A 15,503-nucleotide genomic window follows, 5' to 3' on the forward strand; every position below is an offset into this window, starting at 1 on the left:
AAGAGAAATGTTGAATCCATTTCATTTGGTGAACTTATTTATTAGTCTTTTTCTTGAGTTTTATTTGGTTTTAGTCCATAGTTAGGGCGATCTGTATTCTTTTTGTTGGCCTAGAGTTGGTTTTTTGCAAACTCCCTACTATCTCGATTTTCATCTATTAGAGATCATTATTCATTATCTTAGCGGCTCAATTTTATTTACTAACTACGTCATATTACAAAGTTTTGCTTTCAACAGTTTCCCCGAGGTCTAAGGATTTCAGAGAACCAAGTTTTCTACCGCAGCGTCACTGTGTAGGCGAATGAGGGGTGGGGCGGAGGGATCCACACCGTCAGTGTGTGCTTTCGTGTTAATTTTACAGTCTTGCATTTAAGTGGAGCCCCGTTTTCCTCAAGGACGCAGCCTAAGAGAAGCAGGCAAGAATCGGAGCTACCTTTGCTCTGCACCTTTAAGGACTGGAGACTTGTTCTTAGCTCCGCCTCCTTCCCGGCCCACCTCTAAACTCTGATTGACAGGACGCCCGGGCGAGGAGGAGCTGAAGGAGGTTGAGGAGGAGGAGCAGGGTGGAAAGCAGTGGGAGGAAGAGCCCGTTTCTCCGAATTGACCAATCAGAGAGGGGGGCGGGGCTCTGAAGCCCTCCTCCCTCCGCTGGCCCCCACCTCCTGATCTCTCCGCCCCCTCCCCCCTTCCCTCGGCCCCCTCCCCTCTCCTCCTTCTCGTCCTCCTCCTCCTCCTCCTCCTCCTTCTCCTCCTCCTCCTTCTCCTCCTCCTCTCAGGCTGTGGTTTTTCTGTATATGTTTCTGGAGTCCTGAGCCTGGGCTAAACAAAAGCAGGAGGCTGACGGGGCTGCTGGAGTTTGCAGAGACACGGAGGAGGAGAGAGCTTGGGCTTTGCCTGCCGCCACGGCTGGGAGAGATCTGGCTTCTGCTACAGCCCACCCCCTTTGAGATCACTCTGGCCCGGAGTGGGGGTGGGGGGTAGCGGGGGGTGGGGGGGAAAGTTTGCATTGCAATCCCCCTGCCTTCCTCTCCTTTCTCCCGATCAATGCATATTTGCAAAAGGATTAAGCCACAGATTTAAGCGCCGGGAGCCCATTTCTGCCTTGCAAAGGAGATCGGACTGAAAAAACCAAAGGCAGCTCTGATTTCTTTTCGCCAAGTGGGAAGGTGGTTTATTTTTCTTGCTTTTTTTGGAGTCAACACCCTTCCCCACCAGCCCTTATCCCCACCCTCACCCCGCAACCCCTTCACGCCCCCCTCCCCCTCCCCATCCTCCCACCATCCTCTAAAGAGGCAAAGAGATTTTTTTTTTCCTTTTGGTCTTTTTTTTTTTTTTTTTAAACCCCGGTCCCTGTTTATCCTGAAAAGGATTTGAAGACAGCTTGAAGGATAAAAAGCCTCGGTGCTTCCCAGGCGCCGAACGGAGGAGCCAAAGAGGAAGAGCCGGGGCTGCCGGAGCCTTCGGAGATGGACGAGCAGCCGAGGCTGATGCATTCCCACGCTGGGGTCGGGATGGCCGGACACCCCGGCCTGTCCCAGCACTTGCAGGATGGGGCCGGAGGGACCGAGGGGGAGGGCGGGAGGAAGCAGGACATCGGGGACATTTTACAGCAAATTATGACCATCACAGACCAGAGTTTGGATGAAGCGCAGGCCAGGTGAGATGGAGGCTTTTCTTTGCCTTTCTTTTTTTTTTTTTCTTTGCTCCCTCTCGCAGGGGGAAACAATGGGAATCGAATCACCACAGCGCTTTCTTTTAAAAATGTTGTTTCTTTTCTCATTTTGACAAGCAACTCCATGGCGGAGGAGTAAAATTTAAAGAAGCGTTGTTATCGAAAGTGTGATCGCCCGTGCGGTGATATGGCTGTGTGTAGATATTGTGCGTGTGTGTCTGTTAGAGGTATTTGTATGAATGCACACAAACACGCAGCCACGCCGAAAATGCTGCCAACTAATCCGAAAGCGGCCCTCGGCACTTTTTTTTTTTTAAACTGCTTTTAAAAAGTGTTTGAGGGAAGCAGAATTGTCAAGTTTCGAGCGGCATTCCTTGCCTTCTGTAGTTGAGGGACTTTGGAACATGACAAAATAAAAAATGTCCCAAGAATACTTTATTTGCAGATTCCACCGAGTCCTTAGATAATTCAGCAAGTTTGATTTTCTTCCTTTATTTACCCCTCCATATTTTTTTAGTCTTTCTCTTCTTCTCACCCCCACCCAAAACAAACAAACAAACAAACAAACAAAAAGCAGGCTAGTTCTGTGTTAGATGTCAGACAGTGAGAAAATACCTTGCAGTCTCTCCGTTTTATTTTTAGAAAAAGAAGATGGGGAGAAAGGAAAGATAATTTTGCTTTGAGGACTGTTTGTTAGTTTTAAGAGAGAGACTCGGGTTTTGAGTTTAACTTTATTGTCTCTTAATTTGACTTGCTGTTCTCACCTTCCCAGGACAGACAGTTATGTGTGGTCCTTTATAAAGGGGTGGGAACAAACACCAAGCTTATTCTCTGACCCGTGCCTCTTCCAGGACCACTTAGAGTGCAAGTAAATTGAAATGAAAGCATGGACGAATTTTATGTATTTCAATAGGACAGGGCATGAAGGAATAGGACCATGAAACTGGGGCTTCCTTAACTGAACCACCACCAGGTTCTGGTCTCTAGGATTTTTTACAGCAAATCCTCTTTCCAAATGAAAACACAGGTTAAGTGGCAAAACCACTAAGAGTTTGCCCAAGGCCCAACTCAGAAAGGAAGGATTTAAAAAAAAAAAACAATCCAATGGTCACATATGTCCACACAACCACTGAGCTTTGTTAAATCTCTGAGTACTTTGCTATTTTGCTTTGGAATTCTTTTAAACATATAAAGTGACTAGCCCTTCTGTGACTTAGTTATGTGGATAACACATACTATGAATTTTATGTAAGAGAAACAGAGCCTTGAGAAAATAAGAGGAAGCAGCTAAAAGCACGCATGTTCTGAATTACACTCATTTCAGCTGCTAACACATGGAACATGTAAACTTAAAAGTGCTAAGGCTTAGGGCGCCTAAAAACTCGGGAATGTTAAAAGACTCCCTCAAACTAGTTTCATGCTTTTAATGGTGGGAGAAAAGATTTTTGAAAAATTAATTGATGTTCCTTTTGAATGTTATTACCTGAAGAAAAGCTAATGGGGATGGCAAGCCAGAGGCTCCCCACTGGCAGTCTCTCTCTTGAACTGAAACAGATTTCTCCATAACATTGTTCCAGAAAAATACACTCAGGCCCCACTGATAAACTGGTTGGGATCACAAGTTCATAAAGTGGAAGAGGCCAGTGAGCTTGGATCCTCGCTACTTTTCTGGTCTCTTTTTGTGAAACTGAGGACAAACACTTCTCAGCGGGTATTCCCTTTAATGGCCTAGATGCTGAGAAAGATCAGATGCAGTTTGGGGATGGAAAAGAATCCAGTTGTCTCTCTAGCCCCATTTGTATAGTGTGGGGAGGCAAAGCTTCTAGATGGAGCTGCCAATCCTTTGCATTTGGGTCTGGGTTAAAACAAAAACAAAAACGGTGAGTGGCAAATATTTTAAAAATCCAGAAAAGAGCTTAAATAGATTGGGTGTTTTCAGGCTGCTTTTAACCCCTCCTGAGAACTGAATTTCTAACCTCTTTTATTTTCTTGAAACAATGTAACTACTTGGACTATTAGACTCCCTCCTTTCCCTTCTTCTTGGTTACATATTTGTAGTGCGTATTTGTTGATCCAGAAAGTAAGCTATGACTATTTTTAGAGATGTGTATGTGTGTGTGCTTTTTGGATTCTGAGTTTCTTATTCCCCCGCTACACAGTATAGAGTATGTAGGTAATCCCTGCTCCTCTGGAAAATGTGTTGTTTTTTTTTTTTTTAACTTTAAAACTGATTGAAAAAGAATTGAATATGTTTTGAGTGCCAGGGTTTTCTGCTTATCTTTACACATACATTTAGTTAGTAAACAGAATTCCCTTAGCTAGTAGCTGATAAGATCAGTATTTTGTTTCCAAAACAATATCATTCTGCTAAGTGAGTCCATAATAAACTAGAAGGAAAGGCATTGTTCTGTTCCTCAAGTGCATTCTGAGTACAAACCTGCACAGCCACGGGAACCAGGTAAATCACTAATCTAAAAGGCAAAATTGTATTTATTTTTTCCCCAGTGGGTGCAAGGTCCTAATTGTAAATAATTGAATTTCAACACCTGCAAATAAGCCGTGTGCGCACAAGAGCCATAATGTGAACACAGAGAAATGAATTTATTCCCCATCTGGGTATGTTTGCCCCCTGGCAATGCATTTCCATACTCTTTAACTTGGGGACTGAAATTTTATAAATTGACAGTTCTACTCACAAGGTCTTTCAAGCATCTTATGTTTATGAGAATACAGGGGCATCTGCGGAATGAATTCGAACACATGGATGAATTAAATTTGAAAACACATGCACACATAGAGAGGGGCAGAGAGCGCCTAGGCTATGCTTCTTGCAGAGCGTGCACAGAACTGTTAACCTATGCATTTGGCCTTGCTGCCTTCATTGTCTTCAAGAGAATTCTTGGTTGAAGAATTTCACTTTGATTTAACTACTTACCAAGGGGTGAAAGCAGAAAGAAAGAAAGAGAAAAGAAAGAAAACCCTCTCCCTAATGGGCATAATTTAGGTTATTTCTGCTCTGTAGTTAAATCCCTACTCTCCCTGCTAATTAACATTGCTTCTTTTCCTATGGTGGGACTTTGTCTATTAAGTCATAAAAACAATTGAAGCATGCCACAGAGTTAGGCTTGGAGTGTAATTTTTTTTATTTTTGGCTAAATGTTCAGGTGCCCCCTGGACTTTGGTCAGTTTGATCTTGAGTGTCCACCTAAGCGCCTGTGTTTGTTGTTGTTTGATTTTTTATTTTCTTTCAGAAAGCACGCTTTAAACTGCCACAGGATGAAGCCCGCCTTGTTTAATGTGTTGTGTGAAATCAAAGAAAAGACAGGTAGGAAATGAGACTCCAGCCTTTGGCTGTTTTTCTTTGGCTCGTCAAACCCTTGCACCTCTAGCCCTCCTGCTCTTCTGGGGTCTTCACGCTGTAGAACGTGAGTGTGACCACGAAAGACATTTCTGCTCTCTCCAGAGGGAAGCATCTTGGCCCGCTGATTTCAAGCAGTATGTTTTCTTTAAATCTGGCCCCAACTGGTTTTGAAATTGGGGCTAAGGCAGAGGCTCTGACGGGAAATTTATAGAATGATATGCCTGTGGGGCAAAGTGGGAAAGTAAAAAGTCCATCTCCTGAAGGAATATATTTTCATCTATTATTACTAATTATAATTAGTAAGAGCTAAACCAGTCAGCTTTCTTTCTTTATGCCACTTTTGTTATTTGTATTTATACAGAGTAACCAACTTGAGGTTCTCGAAAGCGTGTCTTCAAAATACCATTGTGGACTGAAGTATGCAGTTCGGGGAACAGGGCTTTTGAATGGCCTCTGATTTTCCTAGGAGGGACAGTCTGTGGATTTAGGGCACTATATTATCCTGAGATCATTCCTTCTGTTGTTTTTCTGCTTTCTAGACCTCATATCATAGACTAACACACTTATGACACATCCCACGAGGACATTTCAATTTTAAAGCAACAATTAAAAAATCGCAGTCATCAATCAGAGGTGTTCTTAAACAACAGATGCGCAGGGCAAGGGCACTTAGCAACTGTCCTCTTGTTTCTTCATTTTAGTCCTTAATTTCCCAAAGTGGTTTAACTCGCTCCCTTGTAAGAAGAAAGAGTCGAGAAAGCAATCTGAAGCCAGGGCAGAAAGAGGGACGGAGGGGTGCTTGCAGGAAACGGGGATCGGCAGCTGGTCTCAGACTTCCTAACCCACTTTAAAGCCGGGCAAAGTACCTGCCATGCCACTTCTTTCTTTATTTTTTACAACAAGGTGTATAACAGTCAATAATTCACATCTAAGCCATATAAGCAAGGGCATGACATGAATGAAAGTGACAATAGATATGATTGCATGCTCGGTTGATATACATTGATAGTTACACATGGGAAGGAGGGGGAGGGCAGAGGATGGCTCTCCTTTCTTCCTCTCTCTCTTTTAAGAACTCTGGATTTCTTTGGTTTTTTTTTTTTTAAATCTTTTCAGGAGGTCACTGTTGATTGAATATGTAATTGCTCGGGTCTTTCAAATGTCTGTGAAATTAGTAAACAGCTCCTTTGTTGAATGATACTTGTGTAGTGTATAAGGTCCCAGACAAAGCACCTGAGACGGCTGCTGAGACCTGAGTCATCCAGGTGGTTGTGCCAGGACCTAACCTTATTGCAGAGCTGATAATTGCGTCGCTTTAGCCGTGAGAGACGCCTTTTGAGAGACGTATTGATCGTGCATGCTAATATCAGAGGAGCTCTTCCCACTTTGACACATTCTTAGTTTTTTTCTGTCTGTCTTTTTTTTTCTTCTTTCCTTCTGTTAACTCAGAGACGTGAGCGGTGGGCATGTGTGCACACGTGTCTCCTTCTCTCCTTCCCCCTTCTTTTCTTTCTCTCCTTAAGTCTCCAGTGGGGCTATTCACTTTGAGCTTCGGATTTTGTTTCTCGTCAAGTTGGAGTTTTGTGAATCTTGGTTTTTGAAATTTAGAGTCAAAATAAAAAGGAATAAGGAATAAAGGGACCGAAGGAGAGTTTCTTTTTTAAAGATACTTTATCTTTAAAGATATTTTTGATGGGAAGGGCACCAGTCGGGTCACTGACTTGTACATCATGGCCCGAGTGTTTAATTCTGGTCTTCTAATTTAAACCTGCCGAGGGAGTAGATCAAAGCGGTGGGTGTAGATAGAGGTCCGATTCAGGTGCATGCTCAAGACTTTGTTCTTGATTAATATTGGCGACAGCTCCAGGGTGGGAAGTTGTGGTATCGGCCAAAACCATGTTCTTATGGTTGGAAGATAATGTCTGCTTTTAAATTTTTTTTTATGTCAACATGTTCATGGTTGGAGTTTTAAAAATTATCTAATTCGAAGTTTTTGTGTTATTGATGATAGAGAATGTTTTAAAGAGTGGTTTATGAAGTAATGTAAATGGTGATTGTCCCCTGTGTGAAAAACGGTACAAAAACAGGGTTCTGTGGAGAGGATGGCTGCGTGGGAGAACTCCCACTTGAGTGTGAGGTGGCTGCAGGGAAGGAATAGACCTTGATGTCAGAGGTGGAGCAGACAGTACTGTGTTCCAAATAAGCTTTTATTTCCAAGTACCTTGACTTCTCCATTCAGGATGTGGGCCACCTGCACATCTTCCATGCCTTTGATGCCCTGGGAGAAGGCAGAGTGTGCACATCTCTCACTGTCCTTGTCTGTCTGTCCGTCTGTTTCCCTCTCTCCATCCAGAACTGGTTAAAAAAAAAATGGTTTGAAAGGTCAGTCCACACACCTTCCTTTGCTGTTTGGGGACTTTTCCTATTAGGACTCTCAACATCCACAGCATGGAATGAGTGTTTCCAAGGGCAACCTGAAGCCCTGCAGAGATGCTTCATGGTGGAGCAGTCCCGTGTGCTCACTGCGGTTCACCTGGGGAGGTTCTGGAAAGGCGGGGTGTGTGTGTGTGTGTGTGTGTGTGTGTGTGTGTGTGTGTGTGTGTTGGGGGGGCTTGCTGCTTTTGTTTCTTGGGTCTTGTTAATAATTTAGTTGGAAGTAAGTAGGAAAACTGGCTAAGACATCTCATCAACCTTTTGGTATTTAAAAAAACAAAAACACAAACACGTGCATATTACCCAAAGAAGACAGCAGTGCCTGAATTAAAGTTGATTGATGGGTATTTAAGTCAGAAATTTCTTCGGGATTTTGAAAAGTAGACGGACTTGTGTGTTTTGCTTTAAGAGTGTGGGGAAGTGTTTATTTTGATACTTTGTGCTTTTTAAAAATAAACTCTAGGGTAAAAAAAATGATAGCAAAACATTCAGGTTACAAATGCAGTCAGCAGCAAACAAACCTGGTGGAGATCTACAGCATCGTAATGTGGCCTTTTGCTGCATGTTCAGCCTGGGACCAGAGTGTCTTTCAGCACAGAGTTCGGGTCATTTACAGTCAAATTTTCTTTTTAAGAACCGGCACTTCTCTGACAGGTTAGTGATAGGATGTTTTGCCTGTGTATGTGTGGGCTGGGAAATGGGTTGATGGGACAGGAGGGCAGGAGAAAAGAGTCAAACACATTGACTTTCTGAAAGAAAAAATTGACCTAGAATATTTAATAAGTGCTTAAAAGGTTTCTTGATTTTATTTAAAAAATGCTTACACTTCTCCGTCAAAAATCACAGGGGTTTAAAAATTCGGAAAAGATGAAAAGTGGGGTTTGTTTACTGCAGAGTCTAGTTGTAGACACCTGTGAACAAGCTGCAGTTGTGAGTGGATTTTAATTTTAGAACGGAATAGCTCTCCCTGGCTCTCCTCGGCTAACTTTTCACCGACTGTAATCTGCGCTCAAGTTCAATCAAATAATTGGAGGAGGTTTGAAAAATTGATTTCCCCCCCTTCTTTAACACTCTTTTGTTCTCCTCTTTCTCTTTCTGCGTTCAATTAACACCCCCATTATGGCGCTGTAGGATTTGTTTTCAGCTCTCCACTGTTTATTTCCTTTTTTTACTCCTTCCCGTCTGATTCTTCTTGGCTGCCATAGCAGTTACACGATGGGACCCTTTGAAGAACTAGAGACTCGTGTGTGTGTGTGTGTGTGTGTGTGTGTGTGTGTGTGTGTGTGTGTGATGGGGGTTGACCATGGAGGAAGCTGTGTGTGACTTCGAAAAACACAAATGACCTTGTTCCTTGAACAGAACAGGACTGAAATATTTGTAGACAGTGTGGAACAACCTCCCATCAGGCCCCTTTTGGAGCAGGGTGGGAGTGTTGGAGGAGCTCACATTCATGGCTGGGCAACTCCAGAACCTTTTTAAAAACTACATCTGAGGTGTTGAGGATTTGGTCCTTTCTGGCTGGATCCAGGGTAGAACGGGCTAAGGAAAGGAAAGAGCAGTAAATGAAGGGGAGTTCATCAGACAATGCTACCCATAGCCCCCTCTCACGGGGTGCCATGTTACCGTGATGCACACACCCTCTGGACCTGCGGCCTGACTCTGAGAGATAGTGTCGGGTGACCCGAATTGATGGCTCTGTCTCCTGGTATTTCAGTGTCTTCCTGTTCCTTGAAAGTGGGTTTCCAGACATGGGAGCTCTAGAGATGTAGGTATAGAGTATCAATTGCTCATAGCTTCTCAAAAGAGATTGGTGGGTGTGGGCAGCGAGGGTGGGGGGCTGCACGTTATTTGTTTTCTAACCCTAATTGAACGTGAGAGACAGTTTGCATGGATAATATGCAAGAGGTTGTGTCCACGGGAGAAGCTGCTAGACCTGGAGTTCCAGGAGCCGCAGACGGGCTGCTGGGCTTGCTGTGCGCATAGTGCCGGAGAGGCTGAGCCCTACCAGGGATTCAAGGACTCAGCTCCCAACTGGGGCCCAGCTTTTTGAAGGCTTTGCCTCCGTGTTCTGTTGATACCCATAAATTTTCTCCCATTCTTGGTAAAATTACAGAAATAGCCCTGAACAAGCAACCAAACCCAAACGTAGATATTGGCGTATGTAAACACAAGGGCATGGGAGTTTATAAAACAGTTCTCCGGCACCTTAAAAGAACATTTTTTAAAAATTATATTTATATATTTATTTGAGGGGGTGGAGTGGGGTGGGGTGAGGAGTGCCATGGCAGGCGTGTGGAGATTAGAGAAGCAACTTTCAGGAATTGGTTCTCCCCTTTTACCATATGGGCTCTGGGGATCAAACTCAGGTGTCAGGCCCAGGTGTGAGCACCTTTCCCCTCAAGAGCCATCTTACTGGGCCCTGGCTTCTGTTGATACCTCCATTATATGTATCACTTAGGAAAGCAGAGCCTCAATAGCTTTTAGAAGGATGTATACTGTCTGAACTTGGTTTTATATATCTAAGTGCGTGTGTTCATATATATATATATGTATGTATACATATATATATATGTATGTATACATGTATATAAATATATCTATCTTTATATGTGTATTTACTTATTTGTTTGAGACAAGATCTCATGTATCCCAGGCTGACCACAGACTTGCTATAATAGCCAAGGATAGCTTTTTTTTTTTTTTTCTTAAGACAGGGTCTTACTGTGTAGCTCTAGCTGTCCTAGAACAAGTTATGTGTTATATATACCAGACTGGCCTTGAACTCACAGTGATGCACCTGCCTCTGCTTCTGGGATTAACCCCACATGCTGGGATTAAGGGTACAGGCAACCATGCCTCTTTTTTTTTTTTTTTAATCACTCAAGGTACCCACTCACTTCTGTTGCCTTGTTAACCTGGATTAGGGGAATACACCAGCTCTAGCTCCACCCCATTCCTCACGTGGGATGCTGTAGCAGGACCTAGGAACAAAGTAAATGCAGGGCTCCTGAGTATTTTGTATGAATTTCACCGGCTGCCTGTCAGGGACCCTCTCAGTGTGTGCTTGTGTCAACCCTTCTGGACTTCAGAGACAGTGCCTGCTGCCCTGTCATGATGCTGGAGGACAGGTACTTGTCTCTGGGGGACGGGGGCAGCATGTCTTGCCCCCTCGGTATCTCAGAGATAGCACTTATCAGTTGGCAAGATGGCTCCCAGGGCATACCAAGTACAGGTGTGGATTGTCATGGATCTGGCCTGGGATGGCAGAACAAGGTCACTAGTGACTAGGCAGAAGGCCCGGTGGGGTCTTTTGCTATGCCCTATAGCTTTCCCTACATTTGCACCTAAAAACTGCCAGTAAGCGGATGTTGGGATGGGTGCCTCATCCTTGTTGCTGGTTGTATACTTGAAAATTAACCACTTTTAAGGCCACAGGCAAATTTCCTAATTTTAGGAGAAACTGTGACAGTGGTTGACTTTCTACAGCCAGCCTCCTGAGTCTGCTATTCTTTTGCTGTGTGACCTTGCTTAGGTTGCTAAACGTCTCTGAGACTTATTTGGCTTTTTTTTTTTTTATAAAATGAAGGTCACAGTGATACCTCTCTGAATAATCCGATAGTTATCTGTTGCTATGGTGACCTGTCTGTTGCTATGGTGATCCTCTCTGGAGACCCCAATACCCACACTTGGGTGTGTGCCATCCTTTTCCTGAGTACCCTCCCAAGCTTGAATGTATGTTGAAGGGTCACTGGGAGGATTAAACGAGGGGGTAGATGTGAATTACAGCGCCTGGTATCAACATTCAGGGCCGGCAGGTTTTATGGTTTCTGGCCCCATTTTCTTACATGAAAGAGAGAGACCTCCACCAGATGGTCCCTGAGGGCTGAGTCAATTCCAAGGCTTGAAAGAGGAAAGATTGCTGAATTTAAGGGTAGCTCCTTTTGTTCCTCATGTATTTTCTTCAAGTGAGAATTAGCTGTGTTTAGCCAGAAGAAGGGCAGTATACAGAATGACGGAGAGGAGGGACAAGGACTTTTAATCACGTTCTTCCCAGACAACCACCACCTAGCTAACTAGACTTGCCTGTGCTGCAGAGAGTGTTTCCCCAGCAACACCTGCTGGAAACAGTGCATCCCGAGTTAAAATGCTTTCTCTGAGCATGCTCAGACCTCTCTGTTTAATCTGCAGCGCTTCAAGGTGGGAACTTCGTAAAAAGAAGTCAGAACCATGTGACCTTTCCCCTAGATTCCCAATATGTTCTGTATTTAGGAGAAATACCGTCTTCGTCACAGAGATGGGTTTTTTTGACACACATCAGGCCACTGCTTCTTCATGGTATTCTTTAAACATATGTTTAAAATATATTTTATAGACCATGAAATTCACCTGTATACAAAGCACCATCCAGTGGATTTTAGTATGCTCGCAGGGCTGTGCACTTAGCACAGCTATGTTCTAGTCTTAGAACCTTTTGGCCCACCCCTCACCTGGTACCCATTACTAGTTGGGCCATGTCTCCTTCTTCCATGCCTGCACCCAAGCAGCCCCTGATCTCACAGTCTGCCTCTGGGCATGGTGCCATTCTGCAGGAGTGTCATCATACCCCAGCTGCTGTTTCCTGACTAGGTGCCCCCACTTAACCTGTTTTCAAGACTTGTCCACTGTTCAACGTACATATGACAATTCTTCGTGTTTTTTTCCCAGCCAGAATGTATGTCACTGAATGGATATGAGACATATGTTTAAGTCTTCATCAGTACATAGATCCTTGGGTTGTTCCCCCCTTTTGGCTGTTTTTGATGCTGTGGCTGTGTACATAATACTTATAGGGCTGGCATGTAGGAATATGTTTTCTATAGATACAGGATGGGAAACGGTGGGTCTCTTGGTAACCATGGCTAGATTTGGGGCACTTGCTAAAATGTTTTTTGGAGTACCCGCAGTAGATAGTCTTTAAAATTAAACAAACAAGAATAATAAATCAGCTGTTTGAGGTATGTTTAATGCATAGATGCAGAAGACATATTCTTGAGTCCTGGTATGTATGGCGCTAGGTTTGGCCTTCAGCACTCTTGCTCGCCCGGTTGGTTTACCCCTTCTGTGACCAGAACCCTTTCTTTTCCTAGTTTGGGATACTGCTGTATGTTTTCTCCCTTCCCCGAGTCAGTCATTAAGCTTAGTGAAAAAGGCAGCTTGGAAAAGTTCATTCACACAACATAGGCACTATCAGGATGTCCATGGACCTCCGTTCAGAACCGTCAGGGTGCTAAAGAGTTAGGTAAGCCAAAGCAAAGAGTCTCTAGCATCGGCGTAGCATACGCCATATCCCTGGGGAGGAGGATCCTTGGAAAACAACAGCCAATTCTCAGTAGCAACTTAGAATGAGAGAGCATGGACTAGCAGTCCAACCAACCGGGTCAAATCACATTAGTTATTTGATTTCACAGGGCATCAATTTCCTCATCTGCAGTGAAAATAATACCTAGGACCCAGGCTCACTTGACAGACTAAACAAGACAACACCAGGAAGTGCCCTGTTCCGTGCCTGTGTTCAGTTAATTGCAGCTACTATTATCCTCCAGGTTCTGTGTGCCTGGGTGTTGACCACCTCTCTCCCGGGTTATAGCCCCGTCTCTCTATGTTTTGTCACCTCGGCCAGGACTTTGGAGGTGTCCCAGGGCTCTTTGTACTTGTCTGCCTGACACTTGTATGCTTTCTGCACCTAGTCCCCGATTTCTGGAACAGAATAGCGCTGTTCTGGATGATATATATATATATATATATATATATATATATATATATATATATTTAAGTTTAACCATCTAAGTTTGCTAGTCACTCCATCTAAAGAACAAACACTAGAAAACAAATAAAAGGAAATAAAGTAAACTTCAAGATTGCATCGTATTTAACCTCAATGTGCCTAAAATAGTTCAACTAGTAATTGCCCTGAATGTTAAGGAGCTATCTGGGGCTTTCTAGTATGACTTTGAAGTGGAGTGTGTATATTCCATGTGGAGTGCACCTTAATCCGTGGGGCTACATTTCTCTGGCTTGGTGGCTGCTTGTTGCTGTCATATTTGTTAGACAGCCCAGCCATTGAATGGCTATCTAAGGGAATATCCCTCCTTCCCTCTTTGTCAAAATTCTTTCTTTTTTGTTTTGTTTTTCGGGACACGGTTTCTCTGTGTAACTGTCCTGGAGCTTGCTTTATAGACCAGGCTGGCCTCGAAATCTGCCTGCCTCTGCCTCCCGAGTGGTAGGCAAAGTTTTCCTACTCAGGGAGAGGGGACTATTGCCTTCTCAAACTGGATCTAGTGGGTCTGTAGTTGCTGAAACTGGCGTCTGCTGACTGGTCACAGGTGGGAAGGCTTGTTAGAGGATTTTGGTACCCTGTACCCATCTGTGGACACTATCGTGAGCTAGGACGAAATCAGCCCCCACACCTCCTTCTCCGTCTTTCCGAATCCCTTCTCTCTGTTATTGCTCATCTGTGGTTCTCTACCCCTAACAAAATCCCAGCGGTTCCCTAAAATAACTGAGTGGGCCAAACAGCCATCTTGCTATCTTTAGCTGCATCAGCATAGGAACAAGTCAGAGGACTGCGAGGTGCTAGAACCTCCAGACTGAACCGCTAGACTGAACCATTAGCTTGCCCTTCTGCCTCCATGTTAGTATGTCATTTTGAGAATACCGATTTATTTGTCTTTGGGTCACAGCTTTCCTGGTCCAGGGGGATAAAGAGAGCCGCTGGTCTGACCCTGCATTCTGTAGTCTGCGAGTCCCAACATGACTAGCCTAGGCACACAAACTGGAAAGCAGGCTTGACTGTTTATGAGAGACTCTCCCTCATTGTGACGGCGGTTCTAATTTAGCCTGGGAATCCCTGTATCTTTTCTAGGCAGTCACATAAAACTGGTCATGGTGGTGTTACAGCTACTTCCATCAATCAAGTTGAATTGGATAAGACAAACAGGGAGGGGATTGTGGTGGAATTTGAAAAATGTTTATGATGGAAGTAATCGGCTGGGGGCCAGTATGCTTACCTTGTCGGCTTGGCAACTCCTGCAAATGTTTCGGGCATATTATGTATTTGTAACTATGGGATCCTAGTTTGGAAATCCCAGATTGGAACGTATGAGGGAAAGAGGCGGATTTTTCTGTGTTTGTGAAGTCAAGCCCAGGAAGTTTGGAAATCTGAGTTTGATTTCCACCATGGACCTGGAGAGTAATCTGGTGGCCTTTACATCATCCCACCTACCTGTCAGTGAAACCTGGGGAAACTTTATTAAAGTGAGGTTTTTTTTTTGTTTGTTTGTTTTTTTTTAGAAAGATGCTTGGTTTTGCCTGCAAAAGTGTGGACTGAAGGGGAAAAAGAAAAGTCGACATTTTTGTCTTGCTTTCCTACCGGTTGAATCTGCCAGCAGGAAGAGAGTAACTAGGCTTTTTTTTTTTTCCTGAGGGTTTTGGGTGATCTGAGATCTCAAGTGTTGCCATTGTCAGAGATTTCTATCAATTATCATTGTTAATGGGGCTGAAACTTGGCGTTTATATTTTGTCCCTAGCAAAGAAAGCCTCCTTGAGAGCATCGACGAGCCCAGCCAACATCCTTCGGAAATAACTGTGTAGCTGGTACTGAGAGTGGAGGGCTCATTCCTTACCACGCAGTGCAGGCAGAGGCCCTCACCAGCCCATATTAACACACAGTTGAAAACAAAGCGCCTGCGACTGGGATCAGCTCATCTTCATTTGGCCTCCTTGCTAGGGTGTCTGTAATAATCCCCAAGCCCTTAGGAGGGAAAATCCCGGGTGGGTGCTGGAGGGTAGTGATGCCCTTCACATAGGAGGGAGAAGTCATAGTGTGGTGTTCCTTTGGGGAGGGAGAAATAAATGGAGGAGTGAGAAAGCCCAACAATAAACAAGAATATTCAAGATATGAGAGAACGTGTTTTGACCTAATCAGGTAAAAAGAGAAATCGAGGGTGTTAGAAGAAGTTGAAGGGGGAGGGGGGAGGTGAAGGAGTTAGGTGGCCTAAG

General features: G+C 44.1%; 1 protein-coding gene across 4 annotated transcripts in view; it reads left to right on the forward strand.

Annotated features, from left to right (window-relative positions):
* The first annotated feature begins 712 nt into the window (after window positions 1-712).
* Window positions 713-15,503, forward strand: part of Pbx1 (PBX homeobox 1) — a 310,086-nt gene continuing 295,295 nt past the window's right edge. For 2 of the 4 annotated variants that reach the window (XM_041662260.1, XM_041662263.1), the window contains exons 1-2: window positions 713-1,657; window positions 4,924-4,997. In XM_041662260.1, coding sequence (XP_041518194.1) covers window positions 1,467-1,657; window positions 4,924-4,997 — 265 coding nt within the window. In that variant the 5' untranslated portion in view covers window positions 713-1,466. The remainder of the gene's footprint in view (window positions 1,658-4,923; window positions 4,998-15,503) is intronic. The other 2 variants (XM_041662262.1, XM_041662259.1) reach the window with 2 other exon arrangements.

This window comes from Microtus oregoni, unplaced genomic scaffold, assembly GCF_018167655.1.
Source record: "Microtus oregoni isolate MIOR12 unplaced genomic scaffold, Mior012 000013F_ref0000133, whole genome shotgun sequence".
Lineage (NCBI taxonomy): Eukaryota > Metazoa > Chordata > Mammalia > Rodentia > Cricetidae > Microtus > Microtus oregoni.